General features: G+C 37.3%; 1 protein-coding gene across 2 annotated transcripts in view; it reads right to left on the bottom strand.

The window, feature by feature from the left end:
* Positions 1 to 19871, bottom strand: part of CTNNA2 (catenin alpha 2) — a 452478-nt gene that overhangs the window by 323801 nt on the left and 108806 nt on the right. For both annotated transcript variants that reach the window (XM_085223727.1, XM_085223728.1), the window contains exons 4-6: positions 12303 to 12469; positions 9039 to 9158; positions 7313 to 7579 (exon numbers count right to left, since the gene is read on the bottom strand). In XM_085223727.1, coding sequence (XP_085079853.1) covers positions 7313 to 7579; positions 9039 to 9158; positions 12303 to 12469 — 554 coding nt within the window. The remainder of the gene's footprint in view (positions 1 to 7312; positions 7580 to 9038; positions 9159 to 12302; positions 12470 to 19871) is intronic.

The raw sequence follows: 19871 nt of genomic DNA on the forward strand, positions 1-19871 counted from the left end.
TATCATCTGAAAGCTTTCATTCTTTATGAAAACGTTGTGACTACTCTAAGAGAGATATAATAGTATTTAAATCTCTCAATTACGCTGTTAAATTGGTGATAATATCTTCCTTAAACAAATTACAGGAATAATTAAGGAGATATTAATTAAGGAGATCTTCCATGAGATATTGGTGATGTTCGTATGTGAGTTACATAAGCATCTCACAAGTGCTAAATCAGCATATTCAAAATAGTACCAATTTTAATTTAATTGGATAATTTCACTAAGGATGGCTAAACATAAACTGAAAAATCTTTAATATATTTTGGATATAACCATTCAGATATTCATAACTATTATTAGCCAAATTCCATTACCCACAATGGAGAAATTATTTTCCCAGAGTAAATCTATGTAATGCTTAGATATATAAATACATTTATGTTGATTCATTTTTTAATGTGTGTTTCATTTGTGTTTGCACTCTCTAACAAATCTGTTTGGATAAGAGTTCACTACAAAATCTCCTCTGCAAATAAACTGGTCATTGTCCTATTATAGCTTAAGTGCATGGAAAGGAAAACACGATCAAAAGAAGTGGCAGCAGTAAGACATGGTTAAGCTTGCAAACAGCATTTTGCATCGCTAAATTTTTCTGCAAGGCCAATTTACTGTACAAAAGAACGGAGAGTCAGCATTTCAGGGGAAAAGAAAAACCAAGAAACCCACTAGGTGGTGCTCTTAAACAGAAAATATTCATCCAGAACTCACCAGCAGCATTTGTGGTGCCGAGAGAAATGAACGCACATCACTCCAGCTGCCAGTAGGGAACGGTGTTTCCCTTTACAAGACGTCCTGCTATGTTTCTGCCACATATTTGATACCAAAATCTCATCATTTCCACACTGCTGTCACTGATGCTACGGAGCTGATGTTTCTACAATAATATTTTCCCATTTATACACAAACATAGACAAAGCATTAGCCAAAATATGTACAGTGCCAGCTACTAAGATCGTAAGTAGGAAAAAAATAAATAAATAGATGAATGAAAGAATTTGTTTCTTGCTGCCATATGGAAAATTCTGAATTACAGCCCTTTCCCCTCTTATACAACTCTTACCTCAACAGGAAGGCAAAGGTTTTTGCAGAAGGTAAAAAAAAAAAAAATCAGAAGTTAATTGCGGAAAGAGGGAATAACTTGAATCCACTGCATTTTCCCTCTTTCCTAAAGAATCAAATGATGTGCAGCACACTCCTGAAGTTCCTGAAGACCATGAACAGGAAATTGAGAACAAGAGGCTAATGATGGTGTTCAGGGAAGGAAGGGAGGGCAGCTGCAAAGCTGTTGGCTGAAATAACCAAATTATGTTAGAAAAGCAGGAAGTTCTGATCCTTCCAATGAAGCATGATGTATTTTCACTAATTTAAATATAGATGCACCTCACGTAGGAAAAACAAAAATAATTTTCATAGAATCATAAAGGTTATAAAAAACCACTAAGATCATTAGTCAAACCATTGTCCCATCACCACCATATCCACTAAACCACATTCCTAAACACTGATCAGCTATTTCTCATCTGTAGCAGATAAATTCCATTATAAAAGAAATTATTACTGTATTTAGTCAAAATTCAATGCAATTTTGAAACTAGACTGACCAGGGGTGACACAAAGGCATGGCAACGCCAGATGTAACGTGGATGAATGTTCCTAGTAAGCAACTTTAATAACGAATGTATGCACAGAGAAACAATAAGTCATTGTTTATCTGTTTGTATTAACATCTATTAAAATCAAGCACTCTATATATTTTAACAAATACAATTTCATTTCATTCCATTTATAAACACAGAACTTCCTAATTTAGACACAGAGCTCAAAGAGAAAGTCAGCTGAGCAGTCTCATCACTTATGACATTTTCTTCTGAGCAATACAGAAAATGAAAGATATTTGCTTTTAGTATCAATGAAAAAAAGGATTTTTGCTCCTTTTTCCAATAAACTCTTTTTTAAATTAAATCAGAAGCATTATTTTTTATTTAATCATTTACTCAGTTTATCGCAGAAAATCCAAGACCAACATCTAATTGTTAATTTTTAAGGATCTAAGATGCGTTCACAGTAAGCATCTTTACATTTGCTGATATAACTGCAAAAAATGATTAATTTCTCATATCAAAGAGTAAATGCACTTCCCTTGGGAGTGAGTTCCAAATGGTAAAGGGGTCCAGGAAGGCTGAGCACTCCTCAAGAAGATGACATAGAGGTGCAGGAGCAGGCTGTTCTTGTGTACCATAAGACAACTTGATGGGGAAGAAGGCTGATGTGGCTGAACAGAGAACTTTTGCTGAGACTCCAGAAAAAAAGAGTTTACCTCCTGTGGAAGAAGGGCCAGGCAACTCAGGGAGAGTACAAGGAATTTGCTAGCATATGCAGGGAGAGAATTAAAAAGGCAAAATCTATCATGATCTCAATTTGGCTGCTGTGGTAAAGAACAGCAAATATATTTACAAATATATTAAAAGTAAGAGGAAGGCTAAGAAGAACCTTTGTCCTTTACTGGATGTGGCAGAGAACTGAGATGACCACTGAGGATAAGGAAGAGGCTGAGGTTCCCAATGCCTTATTTGCATCTGTCTTTTATAGTCAGAACAGTTATCCTCAGGGTATTCTACTCACTGGAAGTCCATGATGGGGAGCAGAATAAATCCCCTATGATTCAGGTGGAAACCTAAAGAGACCCATTATTTAACCTGGATTGTCAGAGATCAATGGCGCCAGATGGGATTGACCTGAGGGTGCTGAGGGAGCCAAGCTGCTTTCCACCATCTACTAGCAATCCTGGTCAACTGAGGGGTCCCAGATGACTGGAGACTTGCTAATATGACACTGATCTATAAGAAGAGTCATAAGGAAGATCCAAGGATGTACAGGTGCATCAGCCTGATCTCGGTGCCAAGCAAGGTTATGCAATACTCAAGGGCGATCGCGTGGCAGGTGCAGGATAACCTGATCCCCTGATCAGGCTCAGCCAGCGTGGGCTCACGAAAGGCAGGTCCTGCTTGATCAACCTAATCTCCTATGATCGAGTGACCCGCCTGCTGGATGTGGGAAAGGCTGTTGACGTAGTCTAGTTAGACACCAGCAAAGCCTTTGTTGCTGCCTCCCACAGTATTCTCCTTGAGAATCTGGTGGTCTGTGGCTTGGACAGGTACACTCTTCTCTGGGTCAAAAACTGACTGGATGGCTGGGCCTGGAGAGTGCTGTTGAATAGAGTTAAATCCATGAATTTAACGGTATGGACAGTGGGATCAAGTGCCCCCTCAGCATGTTTGCAGATGACACCAAACTGAGTAGTACAGTTGACACACTAGAGGGAAGGGATGCCTTCCAGAAGGACCTGGGCAGGCTTGAGAGGTAGAGGTTCCAGGTAGCCAAGAAGGCTAATGGCAACCTGGCTTGCATCAGAAATAGTGTAGCCATCCAGACCAGGGAGGTGATCATCCCTCTGTGTTTGGCTATGGTAAGGCTGCACCTCAAATATTGGGTTCAGTTTGGGGCCCCTCGCTACAAGAAAGACATCAAGGCCCTGGAGCGTGTCCAGAGAAGGACAACGAAGCTGTGAGGGGTCTGGTACATAAGTCTTATGAGGAACCACTGGGGGAACTGAAACTGTTCAGTCTGGAGGAGGCTCAGGGGAGATCTTACTGCCCTCTACGAATTCCTAAAAGGAGGTTGCAAGCAAGGTGGGGGTTGGCCTCTTCTCCCGGGTAACAGTGATAGCATGAGAGGGAATGGCCTCAAGTTGCACCAGGGGAAGTTCAGGTTGGATATTAAGAAGAATTTCTACTCAGAACGAGTGGTCAGGCATTAGAACAGGCTGCCCAGGGAAGTGGAGGTTTTTAAGGAAAGAGTAGATGTAATACTTAGGGACATGGTTTAGCAGGCAATATGGGAGACAGATGGACAGTTGGACTAGATGACCTTAGAGGTCTTTCCCAACCTTAATGGTTTTATGATTCTATGATTCAAAACATTCAAAGGTATTTGAACATTAAACATTTTCGGGTGACATATTTGAAATGCCTACAATCTGAATTTCAGAAGAGGTTTAACTTTCAAAGTGTTGTTAGGATACCCTACAACTACCAGAAACTAAGAAATCCCAACTCTGGTCCATACTGTGACTGGAAACACTCTCTGACTATTTGAACATGCCCTGTACCCAACAAATACCATTTCAGCCCGCCATTGACAACAAGTGACAGCAGCAGTCCTTTGACAATGAGAAAGGCTGAGACCTAAAAAACTGTATCAGACAGAAACTGCCACATGCTCAGTGTAAACGCTGTATTTTCAGAATTCACAGAAAAGTCCTCTATGTACCTTGCAGAAATTGGGATAATTTTCTCCAGAGAAACAAAAGGAGCTCCCTTAGTTGTTGCAGTAAGGACCCAGAAATATTTAATGACTATAAAATGTGTAACAAACTGTAATAATAACATCCTTCACTATTAAATCAAGAAATATATGGAGTTAAATGATCTGAAAATGAAAAAAATGTATAAGGACAATTAAACGTATTTTTGTAAGTTTTATCTATTTCAAGCAGTAATTTAATGCAGCAAATGCAGATACAGGACAGATTCATAAACTCTCTTCATTTCTACATAAATAATCTCTGAGAAGCAATAAGTGATAATTCTTTCCAAAGATTTAACTGCTAATAGCTCACAGGTGATTTTATACCACAAGTCACAGTGCCTCTATAGAGTATGACAATGACACTTATAAACATACTAGCTGAAGTGATTAAAATAGGTTGGATAATGAATATTACATGTGATGATATTTTGATAGATAAAATATTAAGACTAACCACACTGCAGTCATTTAAGTGATAAACCACAGAGTGCTGACTCTGAAATCAGAAATACTGAAGTCTGAGAACTGGTAAATGCTATGGAAAAATATGCAAACATTTTTAATGCAGCAGAATTAACTTATCATACAATACCAGGTTTAGTATGCACTTCATAACAAAACCAAATGGCCACTGTAAAATAAACACATTGTGAAATCTCTCTCACTGCCAAAAAATAACCCTCCTTTCTCATGCACTTTTTTTTCTGCCATATCTGCACTCAAGACATAGTTATATGAACCTGATAATTTTGCTTGCTTTCCTACTCATACAGTATAAGGGCAAATTTAGAATCATCCCACGACTGGAGCTACAACTTTGGTCTTTCCCTGAAGTTTAGGGAATGTTGACTCCATTACAACACTATGTCCAAATAAACCTCCGTTCAGCTAACCACTGAAGAGAAATAAGGAATGTAGTTAGAAAGTAGATACAACAAGCATTTCAATCTTTGCATCCTCACTGATAAGAAATTTTTCATTTCCTAAAGCTGGAAAAAAAAGATCAAAGCATCCGTTTCTCCACATGCAGCTGTGGACAGAACATGATCCTATGACTACGTATTCCCCATGCACATTTATGATGCCTGCCACATTATATAAACCAGGAAAGACTTTACCTGAGAAGAAAACCGATGAACAAACGTTGTCCAAAAAAAAGCAGGGTTCAACGTCAGATGTCTCGCATCGTCTTCACAGCCCAATGAATCACTAAAATTACTTTCACTAAGCACAACAGCCTTTTCCAGAGAGCAGTAGCATCATCAGTTTAGATCTGCTAAGAGTCACGTGTTTTCTGTGACTGTTTGTGAAACCTCTACTGTCCATAACAGCAAAGTCAAACACAAAAGCCAGACTACAATCAGATAAGCAGGGATATTATTCCCAGGACCTTACCAGTAAGGGATCTGTAAGTTGAGAAGGCTTTGCAAACCAGGCAGAATTCTTTAAATCTTGACCCACAATAATTTTACAGGAAAAACTACATAATTAGAAATACAGATACTAAAACAATATCAGTACTGTCAATGAGAGCAGTAGTATTTTTTCTCTTTTTAATCAGTACAATGAAATTTATCTCTGGTCCCACAGTAGCTCTGAATGGTTTTAGCAGTGTTTCACCTTCTGCTACTCCTTTTCATTCATTACACTGGCAACTGCTCTGACCCATGAAGGAGGAAATTTGATCAGAGCACAGCTTCTTGTTGGCAATGTGAGGAACCACGAGAGGAAGAGAATATGTTACCAATGGCACAAACCCTTCTGCTAGTCAGCTACCAGCCCATTTGCTTTCCCTATGCCTATCCACACATTTTGAGTTGACATATTCCCAGATTTGTCCCCATTTCCCTTTTGCTATCATTTCTGTATTCATTCTCTGCCTTTTTTTTTTTTTTTAATTACCATATCCTACTCAGTCACTGAGCCACTCAGACACTCCTGTTACATTTACTCTTTCTATTATCATTTCCAGTGTAAATCCAATGACAGTAACCTGCAGATTCATAAGAGAAGCCCAATCATAGGACAGGAACTACTAGTACAAACACCTCCACTTCCAGCCCTAAGTACAGCAGGATTGAGTAGCTCCTCAAAAGGTGTGCCATACCCTTGCATTGCAACTTCATAAAGTAGTCCAAGAAAAAAGTACAGTTTCCTAATAATAACTTTGGTTAGACCTTCATTAATGTCAAAAGTAATTTATCTAACACCAGAATTTTCATATATTGTCTTGAATTAAAGTTTTTTTCTACTCTCTAAAAAACTCTCAAGAATGAAGAGGAGAAAAATTGTTACAAAAAAGATTAGTAGTGAAATTAACATGTAAAAAGTTAGGTGTTCAGAAAGTTACTTAAGCAAAACTAGTTGTTTCTGGTTTCTTGTCTGCAATTAACGGGACCAGCTTCATCTGTTATCTGTTCATCTGTGCCTTATTTGATGAACATAATCCATGATTCAATACACTTTGTTAATGTTTCCAGGATGCTCAGCTCCACCATCATCATTATTTTCCTGTATTTCTTCCTTCCTGACATGCCAGATAAATCTGATTTCACCATTCAACAAAACACATGACAAATGTCACAAAAATAAACTGTCAGATTAATCACACTTTGTGCTATTTACGTAGCTGGATTTTTCAAGGATGCTAGGGCAGAGGAGAAGTTCTTTCCCTCTTGCACAGTTGCAGCATGTGAGAACAAACACCTTATAATTCAGTCCATTCGCAGCAAATAACTATTCCTTGTTACAAATGACACAAATCAACATCTGCACTTTACCTCTGCATTCTAAGACCTGAATGAAAAGAAAAATGTGAGTCCTGTCTAAAACGCACTTTTAAAAGCACTGTAGATTCCATGGTAAAACATTTCATTTTCCATACACTTATGATACTCACATCAAATTCATTTAGTGCAGCAGCAAGCTCTCCTATGCCAGTATGCCCCTTGTTTTCATCAGTGGGTGAGGTGGCCTGAGCAGCGTTGGAGATACCAGCAATTGCTTCTTGAACTTGTTTGAAGACATAGTCTCTGTTGGCCCTAGTGGCTGCAACGTCAGGGTGACGAAGAAATGCTTGGGATGCAGTATACAACATTGTGGCATTCTTCTTCAGAGCACCTCGAGCTGCAGCCATTTCATCCCTGCAGTGAGGATCTTTCAGCTCCTATAGAAAAACACACAATTATTTAGTTGTAAATGAAAGCTTAAGTGTTAGAAAGTATGGTCTAAACTGTCACTGTCCAGTGGTTTTGCAGAGATGTCATTAATGACAAAATTGACCATAATTCTCACAAAATCTTTTTATGTGCATAGTTACAGTTTTATTATGGGCACTGAATTTACAAAACATGTATTTTGTGGCTTCATAAGAACTCTCTGCTCTGTTCTGTTTTAAAACTATGAACAAAGAAGTTTGGGAAGCTGAATAGTTTACTTGTGCTCACAGACAAATCAAATGCAAAAACTGAAAAAGAATCCATGCATTCCGGATTTTAAGGTTTCAGCACTTGATGAATTTCAACCACATGATTCATTGATACAGTTCTCAGAGAGAATTAAGTTCCTAAAAGTTTTGCCAGCTACAAAAGAAGAGATTAAAGGAAAACAACTGAACATCTAAGAAGTAACTTCCAATTCTGTCAAAATATTCCACAATTACATGGAACATCTTGCTAGTACTATATAAATGAGCTTGGAAATCTTAAAAGGTTTACACTAAGATTTGCTTTTATCTTTTCATATCTCCAAGAAGAACATAAGAGATGTATAGCTTCATTAGCTTTCCTGTTAATGTTTTTAACTTTTTCACATAATTTCCATTACATTTCTGGAAGAGAAGTGTCTGAATGTACAAAATAACATTGTTTATGTGATACTCGCCTTGCATTTCTGATTTGTTAGAAATGTACAAGCGATACAAAAATAAATCAGTACACTGCAATGCAAAAGTGAATAGAAGGATGAATGTATAAAGCCAGCTTTCCAAACTGAGTGTGCTCTGCAATCTGCAATACAAAGACATCCCTGAATGATTATCAATATTCAAACACAACTTTGTGTTGAACAAAGCTTAAACAACTAAAATGTCTGGACTCTTCAGAAGAACAGCATTCAGGAGAAAGTTCTGTTCAATGCAAAGTTGAATAGCTATGGGTGCTGAATAAATGCTGTCATGACTTTTTATTCATTTTTTCCATCTGCTTAAGTAATAAATGAATTGGGTACTTGTCCTTTTAAGTATCTGAAAACTAACAATGTTGGTTTTAAACACAAATTACATGCCCGTTCTTGAATCTGAACTAGACCACACTACCAAAGATCTCATGCTCTTCAGCTGTTGGAGTGCCCTCAAAGCAATTGATCGGGAACAGTCACCATTTGAAAACTATTCAAAACCTCCCAGACAGCTTGCCTTTTCACCTTCACTTTACTGTTAATTGAATTCACTTGAATAATGTTCTTTAAAAAATTACATTTTGAAAAATTTCATCACGATCAGAAAAATCCGTATGATTCAATGATGTGCCATGACACAACAATTACTTATTGTATGTTTTAAAAGCATCTTGAACGTGAAACAAGATCTTTAGAGTCAGGCCTAAATTTCATAACCACGTACTCACCTGCTGTCGTCGCGCAGCTACGTAATTCAGTTTCACCATCTCTTTTCCAAATTCTTTAAAGCGATTTGCTAGATCTTGTTCATTCGTCGCATTTTTCACTGCTTCTAGTGCTTCCTCTACCTAGAACATAATAGATCAGCAGTGTTATCAGTTTAATCCAGCTGTACAACTCCTGCAACTACTTTGTCCATTGCATATCCTTTCCTCAAAAGGCTTGAAAGGTGGGCCCGGGTGAACCTAATGAGGTTCAACACAGCAAAGTGCAAGGTTTTGCATTTGGGCCGGAGGAATGCTAGGCATCCATACAGACTGGAAGGAGCTGTCCTTGAGAGCAGCCCTGCAGAGAAGGACCTGGGGGTCTTGATGGATGAAAAGCTTAACAAGAGCGAGCAGTGTGCTCTTGCAGCTCGGAAAGTAAATGGTATCCTGGGCTCCATCAGAAGAATGGTGGCCAGCAGGGACAGGGAGGTCCCCCTCTACTCTGCAAAATAACTTCTCATGAGACGAAATAGGAATTCAGAAGTGTTATTTTGCTCTCTCACGAGACAAAAAAATGCAATTCCGAGGAAAAAGATTGAAAAGTGAATATGTTCTATTCATCCTTCATTCTAAAACCCATTTGTTCCAAAACACATTTCTATTGATAACCATGGGCACAACAACCATTTCTGTAAGCCCTGACAGTCTCTTATTAAACAAATTTTCTAGAATATTCATAATAGATTCCACTCCAATAATCAGATTTTGAACATTGTTGATCACACTCTATGGTGTATTATAACTGTACAATCACAGAATCACAAAATGGCCTGGGTTGCAAAGGACCAAATGATCATCTAGTTTCAACTCCCTGCTATGTGCAGGGTCACCAACCAGCAGCCCAGGCTGCTCAGAGCCACATCCAGCCTGGCCTTGAATGCCTCCAGGGATGGGATATCCACAACCTCCTTGGGCAACCTGTTCCAGTGCATCACCACTCTGTGTGTGAAAAACTTCCTCCTAAATGTACAACCCATTAAATTTCAAAATGAGTCAACTGATTGCTAGAGGAATTTGAAACAAATTCACTTCTGAGTAACTTCTCTGCTCAACAAAACACAACCACACTCAGCTGCAAAGATGTGCTCCTTTAAATAAGTAGCGGGTAATTCATTACAATATTCATAATGCTAGATGTCTATCATCCATACTGTATTACCAAATACTTCAAGTGTTTCACGAGTTTCACTGTAGTAGTCACTGTTATTAATTCTAATAGAGCAAAATATAATCTGAAAGAAATGACTGAATATCCTTCCAGATGACAACTGCATATATTTGCTCTGAAACATTAATTAAAATGTACTATCTCAAATGAAGTCTGTAGCACAACTCCTTTGACATGCTTTCAATGAAAACTGATTACAGTACAGTTCAGGATCCCTACAGTATAAATTAGCCTTCATAACTCCGACATGCTGCACGGTTTTAGTTTGATGATTTTATGGTTAACTTACACCACTCTTTGAATGCTACTACTGAGTCAATACAGGATTGGTTCCCAATGGAATTTTTTTTTTCATATAAACTTGTTTTTTTTCCTAATAATTTATTTATTTGTCTTAAACACATTCGATTATGAAATGATTTTTCACAGTCAGTCCTTAGAAATAGGTTACTCTTTTGATCCTGAAAAAAAAAAAAATAAAAAATGAATGACATTTAAGGTCCTGAAATTGAATTTAGCTACAAAGAACCACAGAAGTATGGGTTCATTGAAACAGAAGGCTGGGTTATTCACAGTGACATCAGACAAATGTACAGATTACAAGCCACAGTGCCACAAATGCCCTTGCAAATCTAGGGAGCAAACTGCGTTAGTAAATACACCCACTTACAAAAGAGTATTGGAATATATTTTTTTCTAAATAATACAACACAATGCTGTAACAAGAGGAGGAAAACTCTGATGTGAGGAAAGTATTTCTCACCATCTATGAAAGAGCTTGGATCAGAAGTTTAATCACAGCATTTACAGAAAGCTTTTGTTCATAATACTGTTAGCCTCACTAGCAAAGGGTTCTTTGAATTACAATTGCATGGAGTTTTATAGCAGGGAAAAATTAAAACATATTCACGAGATATGATGTTTACACTAAAAATTACATACTGCAGCTATCACAACAGCATTCTATTACTAGAGCAGAGCACACTAGAATTCACGCAGAAGAAAATGCTGCTTTTTTTTTTTCTATTATAAAAACTGTTTTCTATCTGTTTAGCCTATCTGCCCAATTTTCCAGCTGAAAGGTTCTCACTGTTTTGAGAATAAATCTTTTTGTACAGTCACACTGTTAAAAAGACGAAGCAAATTCATCTAAGAACATAACAAACAAAAAAATCCATTGCAATTACTAAACTTTAATGTGACTGTATAAAAATATGAACGATAACAGCCAAGTGCAAGTACAAATTTATACTAAGCTATCTGGCAATCTATTATTCTTCTTTATACTGTCTTTCCTTTATGATGACTGATAAGGCACTTGTACTATTTTCTGACTGTAAATAAAAGCACCCAACTCCTAGTACTCCAGAATTTGTGCAGACGTCAAGAACAACTGCAGTACATAAACTCTGCCACAAGATAGCAATACTTTACAAGCACTGAGTCAGTAAATGATCTGAATGAGATGAAAGGTCAGTTAAATAGATGCGTCTGTTCGGTGCGCTGCCTTAAGTCACCAAAAATTAATTACTTCATAATAAGGAAATGAATGAGAACAGTGTAAAAAATTGCTTCATCCCAACCCTCGGTAGCACTTGAAGGAAAAACAAGCAGCAGTTGAGTACGAAGTGTGAGCACTTATTCACAGAGGAAGCTGAGGGGAGACCTGAAAGGTGATTGTAGGGAAAGTAAAGTTGGTTTCTTCTCACTGGTGACAGGAAGAGGGGAAATGGCCTCAAGCTGCACCAGGGCAAGTTTAGGTTGGATATCAGGAAAAGCTTCTTTACAGAAAGGGTTGTTAAGCACTGGAATAGGCTGCCCAGGGAGGTGGTTGAGTCACCACCCCTGGATACGTTTAAAAACCATTTGGATGTGGTGCTCAGGGACATGATTCAGCAGAGAGCTGTGAGAGTTAGGGTAGTTTGGTTAGGTTGTGGTTGGACTCGATGATCTTTAAGGTCTTTTCCAACCTGAGCAATTCTATGATTCTATGATTTGTCCCAACTTCTGTATATGTAAAAAAGCAAAAATAATACAGAACCTTTAAAAATACATACAATTTTCAGATGTGACAGAAGCCTCATGACATCCGCCATATCAGCCAGGATGAGCAAGCGGGTAACAGCAGAAAGCAAGGCACGAGCAGCCCGCACCATGGTGCCCCGCTTCACTGAGGAGCACGGGTCGTCTGCAAACTCTGAAGAGGCAATTCTCATTGTTTCTCCTAAAGTAGGAAAAAAATGGTCATTAAAGCTTTATTATTTTTTCCAGAAAGTATTAACCATTCATTAAATAAAGCGTTCTTAGGAAAACAGGTTTTGTTACTCAAAGCTGAACTGCTTAGTAATTAGGGAAATAAAGTTGGAATGCGTGCAGCCATTTTTCTTTATTCTCCAAGTGTTGTTGTTCTTCTAGAGCAGTTATCTGTAACAATTAAGAAGGCAAACAACATACTAGAATAGACAGCTGAGCACAAGAGTACAGCATCAGATAGACAGCACTGTGTTACATGGACACGGAAGTCATTTCTATTAGCAGAGAAGATAGGACAAAATAACCCAACAGTATTGCTCCTATTGCATCTCTCTACAATTCCTTCTTCCAGATACATCTGCTTTCACTCCTGCTCCCTATTCTTTGCCTTCATGCTCAGATAAAATCACCTGCATTTTTTTCACTAAGATCTATTGCTCCTATTGAAGATTCTTCTCCACTCAAAGAAGCACAGTAACTATTGCTGCCATGGCTTTAGAGTAAAAGGGAGATTTAGGTTAGATGTTATGAAGAAATTCTTTATTCAAAGGTTGCTGAAGCACTGGCACAAGCTGCCCCATGAAGCTGTGGATGCCGCATCTCTGGAGATGCTCAAGGCCAGGCTGAGTGGAGCCCTGGGCAGCTTGAGCTGGTGGGGAGCAACCAGCCCAGGGCATGGAGATCGGCAAGTTAACAGTGGCAAAGGAGTTTAAACAAAATTTGGAACATCTTTTCCCCTTATTTACAGCAAGAAATACAATTGAATGTAAAATACTTTTAAAAATCATAACTGTCTTTCAAAGTTTTGCTAATCCATTAAAGCAAACACATAACATGAAGCTCAACTGAAAGGGAAAAACTATATTAAATTACATAAAAATGTGGTTAACATCACACAGAGATCATATATACAATAAATATTTTTAAAATGTGAATGAAAAATAGACAATACAGCTCTGAAAGTCAAAGAAACTAATAGAATAAAGCAGAGGTAAATCATGGCACGTATTTTTTCCTTTCACGTATGAAACACAGATGACAGTGAAGAGATCTCTATTATAGGAGGTATTTCTTTTTTACAACAACCAGAGAAGCAACAGAAAATGCAGAACATGCAGAAATACAGAATATATTCCTAATTGTGATGTGATCAAGGATGAATTCACTAGAATATAAATGCCAATGTGAGTGCGGAGGCCTCAAGAAAAATCCACTGATTCAAAAAGGTGATTGGAATATCTTTACATAAGCAGGCTGCACTCTTAAAAATTGTTCTGAACTAATAAAATGTTATTCTAGGCAACACGTGAAAAACATTGTCATGGTCATCCTTGTAAGGAATGGGTGATTACAACAACTTACTTATCAGTAGTGTTGGCTAAAAAATAACAAACTGTAAATATATAAACTTTCTTATGAAATGGGAGGAAAAAAGATATGCATTCAATGTAGAAATTTGGAGATGCTACCGTCAATCCAATCTATGAGAAAAACACTTGTTTATTTTCATGGATTTCAAAAGGCTGTGGAAAATAACCAAGTACAGAATCACAGAATCATTACAGTTGGAAAAGACCACTAAGATCATCTAGACCGACCATCAACCCTTCAGCACCATGTTCACTAGACCATGCCCCCTAGTGCCACATTAGTACAGAAACCTCAAAACTAAAATCCAAGAAGCTATCTCTGCAATTAGAAGCAATTTAGCTGTATCTGCAGTGTTATGAACCAGCTGATGAGCACTGCTAATGCCAGCTCTAATTAATTTAGACTGACCACGATGGTGGTTCAAGATCCAAACTAGCATAGGGTTGCCTTGCTGTTAACTGCAGACCAACTTGATTCTTTCTAATTCTGCTGTGTCAACTTGTTAAAAGTAAGGGGCAGCAAGGGGCAAAGGCCATGGTGTATTGCACCTGCCTTGTTGTTAGTGTAAACACGAGTCTGTTCTTTGTTTTCTTCTTTTTCCAGTTGCTGATTTTCCTTGTATTTTTTTTTTTTTTCTACTAGACAACAATAATTAACAATACTTTTAACAACAATTAACTGTAAATCAATATCTGTATGTCTGATTTCCTATAGAAACAAGGTAAAAGAGAAAAAAAACAATTTAGATTGAGCTTTTATATTAACACAAACTTTGCCATTATGTTGGAAAAATGCCTCCTTCTCTCCAGTGTAGAAACACATAAACTATTTCTACTGTGAAATCAAAGCTTTGTTACATTGCCTTTAAGATGATTTTAACATTCAAAATTGTCAGACAGCATAACTTCCCATAAGACAATGCAAATAGTGCAGGAGAGACTTAAGACAGCCCCAGTGAATTATTCCCTTCAGAACTCTCTTCATTATTTTATTACCGTTAGAACTACATGTTCTTATTGTAATTTGTGTGCAGTGTTTCTTAAAAGGCAAGGAACAAATAATTACTGCCAGATAAGGAGACAATACAGCAATATCTTACATACTTAAATGTTGTTTTGCTCGGCACTGAAATATCCAAGTTGTAGTTAGCTGGTCTTCAAAGGAAAAAATTAAGGTTTCTGCAGGATCACCATAGCCTGCATGTTGTCCGTATGACAAAACTCAACTAGCGAGGAACTCTGATGTCAAAAGCATTTTTCTGCAGTGCATTTCAAACTGATCAGTCACTGGAAAATTTATCAACATCATTTGGCTCAGAGCGTGCTATGAACTGGGAATTAAAATTTGATAATCTTTTAAGTCAATGATTCAAAATACCCATAAAAAGTGAGAGTGACCACAGAATTACTGAGAGTTTAAGATGTGGCCAACATTCTAACATTTGAATCTCCTAACCTTTGGGTCAGAATGTGGACAACTGGATACACTCAATCAGTGTAACAGCTCAGAAGGCATCAACTTTCCTAGTCATTTATTAAAGGAAACTATCACAGCTTTAAGTAGAAATATAACTCTTGGAGCATATCTAGCTGGTTGAAACCAAGGGGGTATGTGCAACGATACGAAAATCCACCAAGGCTTTCTGCTATTAAAGCTCTAAATCGGTTTCTGATCAAGATGGAAGTGATTATGGACATCCAGCAACAAACCTTTTGCATGCGAAAGTATATTTGGTTTTAAGTACATCCAGGAAGTTTTGGAATTTAGAACCAGATGCCTAAGAATTGTTTAAATTAAATTTTTGCATTAAAAAAGAGTTTCTGGATCTCTGCCAAATTTTCATTTTGTAGCTTCAGATGAACATTACCATTGAACTATAAAGAAGTTAATAATATTTGCTAAAAGGCCAGTGGAACCAGAAAGCAAGCAGGAAAAATTACCTTCTTATCCCAGGAGATACAGCTAGCAAACATATTTGAATGAACACTAGTGGATAAAGGGAGAATACGTGGAGAGTCAAAACAAGATGTGGAGATGCGAGATATGGTTTAGTAGCTTGTGGTAGCAGTGGTAATGAGAAGACAGTTGGACTAGATGATCTTATAGGTCATTTCCAACATTGTGATTCTAAGATTCTATGAAAAGTTTATAGGTTAGGATTAGATCTTTAACATTTGAAAGCTACAGTTAAGTAAGAGAATCTCCTTATATATAATTAAGCAGAAAGTACTTAATATTTTCATATAACTAAGAAAAAAATACAAAACTTCATAGTTTTGGTTTTTTTTGTTTTGTTTTGTTTTTTTAAATCTTAGGAGGAACCAGCATTTCACAGTCTAATAACCACAGAATCATAAAATGGCTAGGGTTGGAACAAACCTCAAATACCATCCATTTTAACTTCCCATTACATGGGCAGGGACACCTCCCACTAGACAGCTTTCCCCATCCAATCTGACCTTGAACACCTCCAGAGATGGGGCATCCACAGCTTCTCTGAGCAACAAGCTCCATTGTCTCACCAGTCTTTCAATAAAGGTGGTGAGGAAGAATTTCTTCCTTATGTCAAATCTAAATCCCTTCTCTTGTAGTTCAGAAAACTACCTGTAACCATTGGATCATTAAAAAGTCAGTCTTTCTCCCATTTATAAGTTTCCTTAATACACTGGAAGGCCGCAATGAGGTTTGCAAGAAGCCTTCTCTTCTCCAAGCTGAACAAGTCCAGCTCCCTCAGCCTTTCTTCATAGGCGAGGTGTTCCAGCCCAGCCAACATCTTTGAGAGCTTTTTCTGGACCCATTCCATCAGCTCCACATCCTTCTTGTGCTGGAGCCCCAAGGTCTGGATGCAGTACTCCAGATAGGGCTTACCCAGGGCTAAACAGAGCAGGACTCTGCTGGCCATCCCTCTTTTGTGCACTGCTGGCTCATACCACCTTATCAACTCAATGTCAAAGCCACTTCTTTCCAAATTAAAGATAATGATGTTGTGTAGGACCATAGTGAAGTTGTGCTGGCTGTCTCAAGATCACCTCTTTGATTTGCATGTACCTTGACATATCTTCCAGAAACATATGTTCCAAGCACAGAGCTGAGGCACACCAGCCTGTAGATCCCAGAGTCTTTCTTACTACTCTTCTTAAAAAAGTGAGTGATGTTTTCCTTTTTGCAGTCACCATGGGTTTCCAGTCAACTGACAGCCAGGACTTTTCAAACTCGATGAAGAGTGGCTTGGCAACTACATCAGCACCATGTGATGCATGTTACTGGAGAGCGGTGGCTGTCTATCTATTAACCTGTTCTTATCCTTGTACAACAGTGGTATTAGACCTCTCTTAGGCCAAAGGTTATGTTGAAGCTACATCTAAGAAAATTACGTATTAGAGAATCCTTCTTATCTGAAAAAGCCAACCCTCCTTTCAGTTATCCATTTCTTTCCAAATTCATTTCAAGTTGTTCTGTAGTCAGTATTAAATTACTTTCAATGAAAATTAGGTCAGCACAAGAAACACAGACATCTTGAGTCATCAGGTCTGTTTCCTTGCTACTGCAGACAGTCATGTCATAATATAATTAATAATAACCTTAATACGATAATAACTATACTCATAAACTTATCAAGCTTCTGTCTTTGAAACAGCCCAGACATTTAACCCCAATTAATCCTACTGGAAATAGGAAGTTCATTCTAAATGAATTCCAACATCTGACAGTTTTTTGTAGGCTTTTCTGTTTTTCACTAAAGCCACTTTAATTCCATACTTACTGAGTTTATAGCTAATTTATACCCATTTCTTCTTATGCCTCATTAGTCTCTCTGTTTAAATAGTATTCTTTCACTGTGCTTCCTATTGTCTTTTTTTGCCTCATGCATTTTTGTAATGAGCCCTGATTGATCAACGGTGATATTTCAGTCTCCTCTTCTTGCACAGACTATCCATTTCTGTAATAATTTAATCAGACCTATGAAACTGCTGTTTCTGGGATATACATAATAAGAACTGCAGTTTTATAGGTGATCCCTTATCATTCTCAGCTACTAAAAATATTTCACCTGATACCCCTTGAAGGATTTGCATATTTGTTTTTTTTTTGTAAGCACACCGTATTAGCAAATTTCTCACGAATATTCACATACTGTATTCTTTGGCACCGAGCTTTATGAACAAATTGTATGTTTCATTTACATTTCTTAAATGAGGTGTGTCCGTAGAGTTAGAAAGTGAGTTGTAAAATGTAGGGCACTCAGTAGAGGAAGGCCCTCTACACAGAAGAACTGCTCATCATAAATAAATAATTAAACAAACAAGCAAAGACAAACAAATAAGCAAAGATAAAACAAAACAGAAATACTGAAATCCAGTATTTGAGCAATGACTGGATTTTTTTTTAAAGTTACAATTATTGTTTAATGAAAAAGTTATTATGTAGGTGTTGAGAACTCATCAGCTTCATTCAGAAGATTCAAACCTACCAATTACTAGCAGTTACTACCTCATAAGAATCACCGTCAAACCTCTTAGATTATTCTGATGGGATTTAAATGGAGAACTTATTGTATCCATCCTCACATTTAAGACTAAGTCATTTTCTCCCAATTAAACAACAACATTTAGATATTGAGTCTTAAATTTCAGTCTCATGAAAAAAGAAGGGGGGGAAGCATGAAAAAAAAAAAAAAAGAGAAAAAAAAAAGAAAGAAGAAAAAAAGGAAAAGAAAGAAGAAGAAAAAAAAAAAGGAAAAGTTTCCTTAGTTTTTCAAAATAAGATGTCATTTGTTTTGGGATATTAAATTCAGAACTCATACAGGAGCAGATAAAGATGCCTTTACATTATCTATCCAGAATCACATACACATACAGGTCACACAGTAATCTGTGTAGGGTAATTCAAGTAACACAAGCTTTAATTTCTGCAACAACAACAGCAACAACAACAAAAAAGATATGGGATAATTGAGAAGTTCACCAAAATTTTGATACACACTGGCTCATCCACTCCAAAGTCTAAATGTCAACAGTGCAAGAGGAAAGGTCAATCCACTGCATGTCTCATACTGAATCCTATTGAAGTTTCTGCTTCTCAACTTTTAAGATTAAGGCTTAAGCCAACAGAATAGTGTTAAGTGAATACTATATACTAAGAGTGAAAATCAAAAGGAGAAAAACAGATGACACCAGCAAATCTTCATATGTGTACACATACATATGCACACACATATATTTAGAAACTCTTAGGCTTCCTCTATTTTACTGACAATATTTTCATTACACCAGTAGCCAGGAAAGCTGCTAATAAGCAGCAGAAATGTGCAAGTATTCCATATTGTTCTTTGACAGACATACACACACACAGATGCATGAATATATCTTTATAAATATATCAGATCCATGTCTTAGAAAAACTATTCCTATTTTAGTCCAGTGCAGTTTACACTGGAGATAATATACAGGAAAAAGAGCAAAGAGGATGGCAAAGGTGATAACTCTCACTTCCTTTTTGTTCCGGTAGGAGTATGCAAGAACACTATTTTGGGCTACTGGAAATCTTGGAATTACAAGTAGACTTAAACAGAAACATTTATTTGGTAAGAAAGAAACAGACTAAATCTCATAATGGGTAATATACCAAGGAAATGCTATTTTTCCAAAGGTTTTTATTAAGAAATATATGTGGTGGGCACAAAGCAACAATCTAGAGACCCTCTACAACCAGTAAGGCATGATGATAACACACCAAGCACCTGGAAACAATTAAGGAATCCAGGACAACTTGATTGCATGTACCATTCTTGAACAGTTCTCAAATGAAAGGCATTAAGAATTTACAGTCTAAATAATCCATCTCCTTTACATTTTGTCTTTTCTTTTACTTGTCCAAGACTACAAAGATGTGACAACTGATTTATGACCTATTCAGAGCACTGTCCTTGTAATTACAGACAAAGTACTGTTACAAAGGTATTCTACAGTATAACAATATGTAGATCCAAACTGATTTGCAGA

Source organism: Meleagris gallopavo, chromosome 4 (assembly GCF_905368555.1).
Source record: "Meleagris gallopavo chromosome 4, MGAL_WU_HG_1.1, whole genome shotgun sequence".
Lineage (NCBI taxonomy): Eukaryota > Metazoa > Chordata > Aves > Galliformes > Phasianidae > Meleagris > Meleagris gallopavo.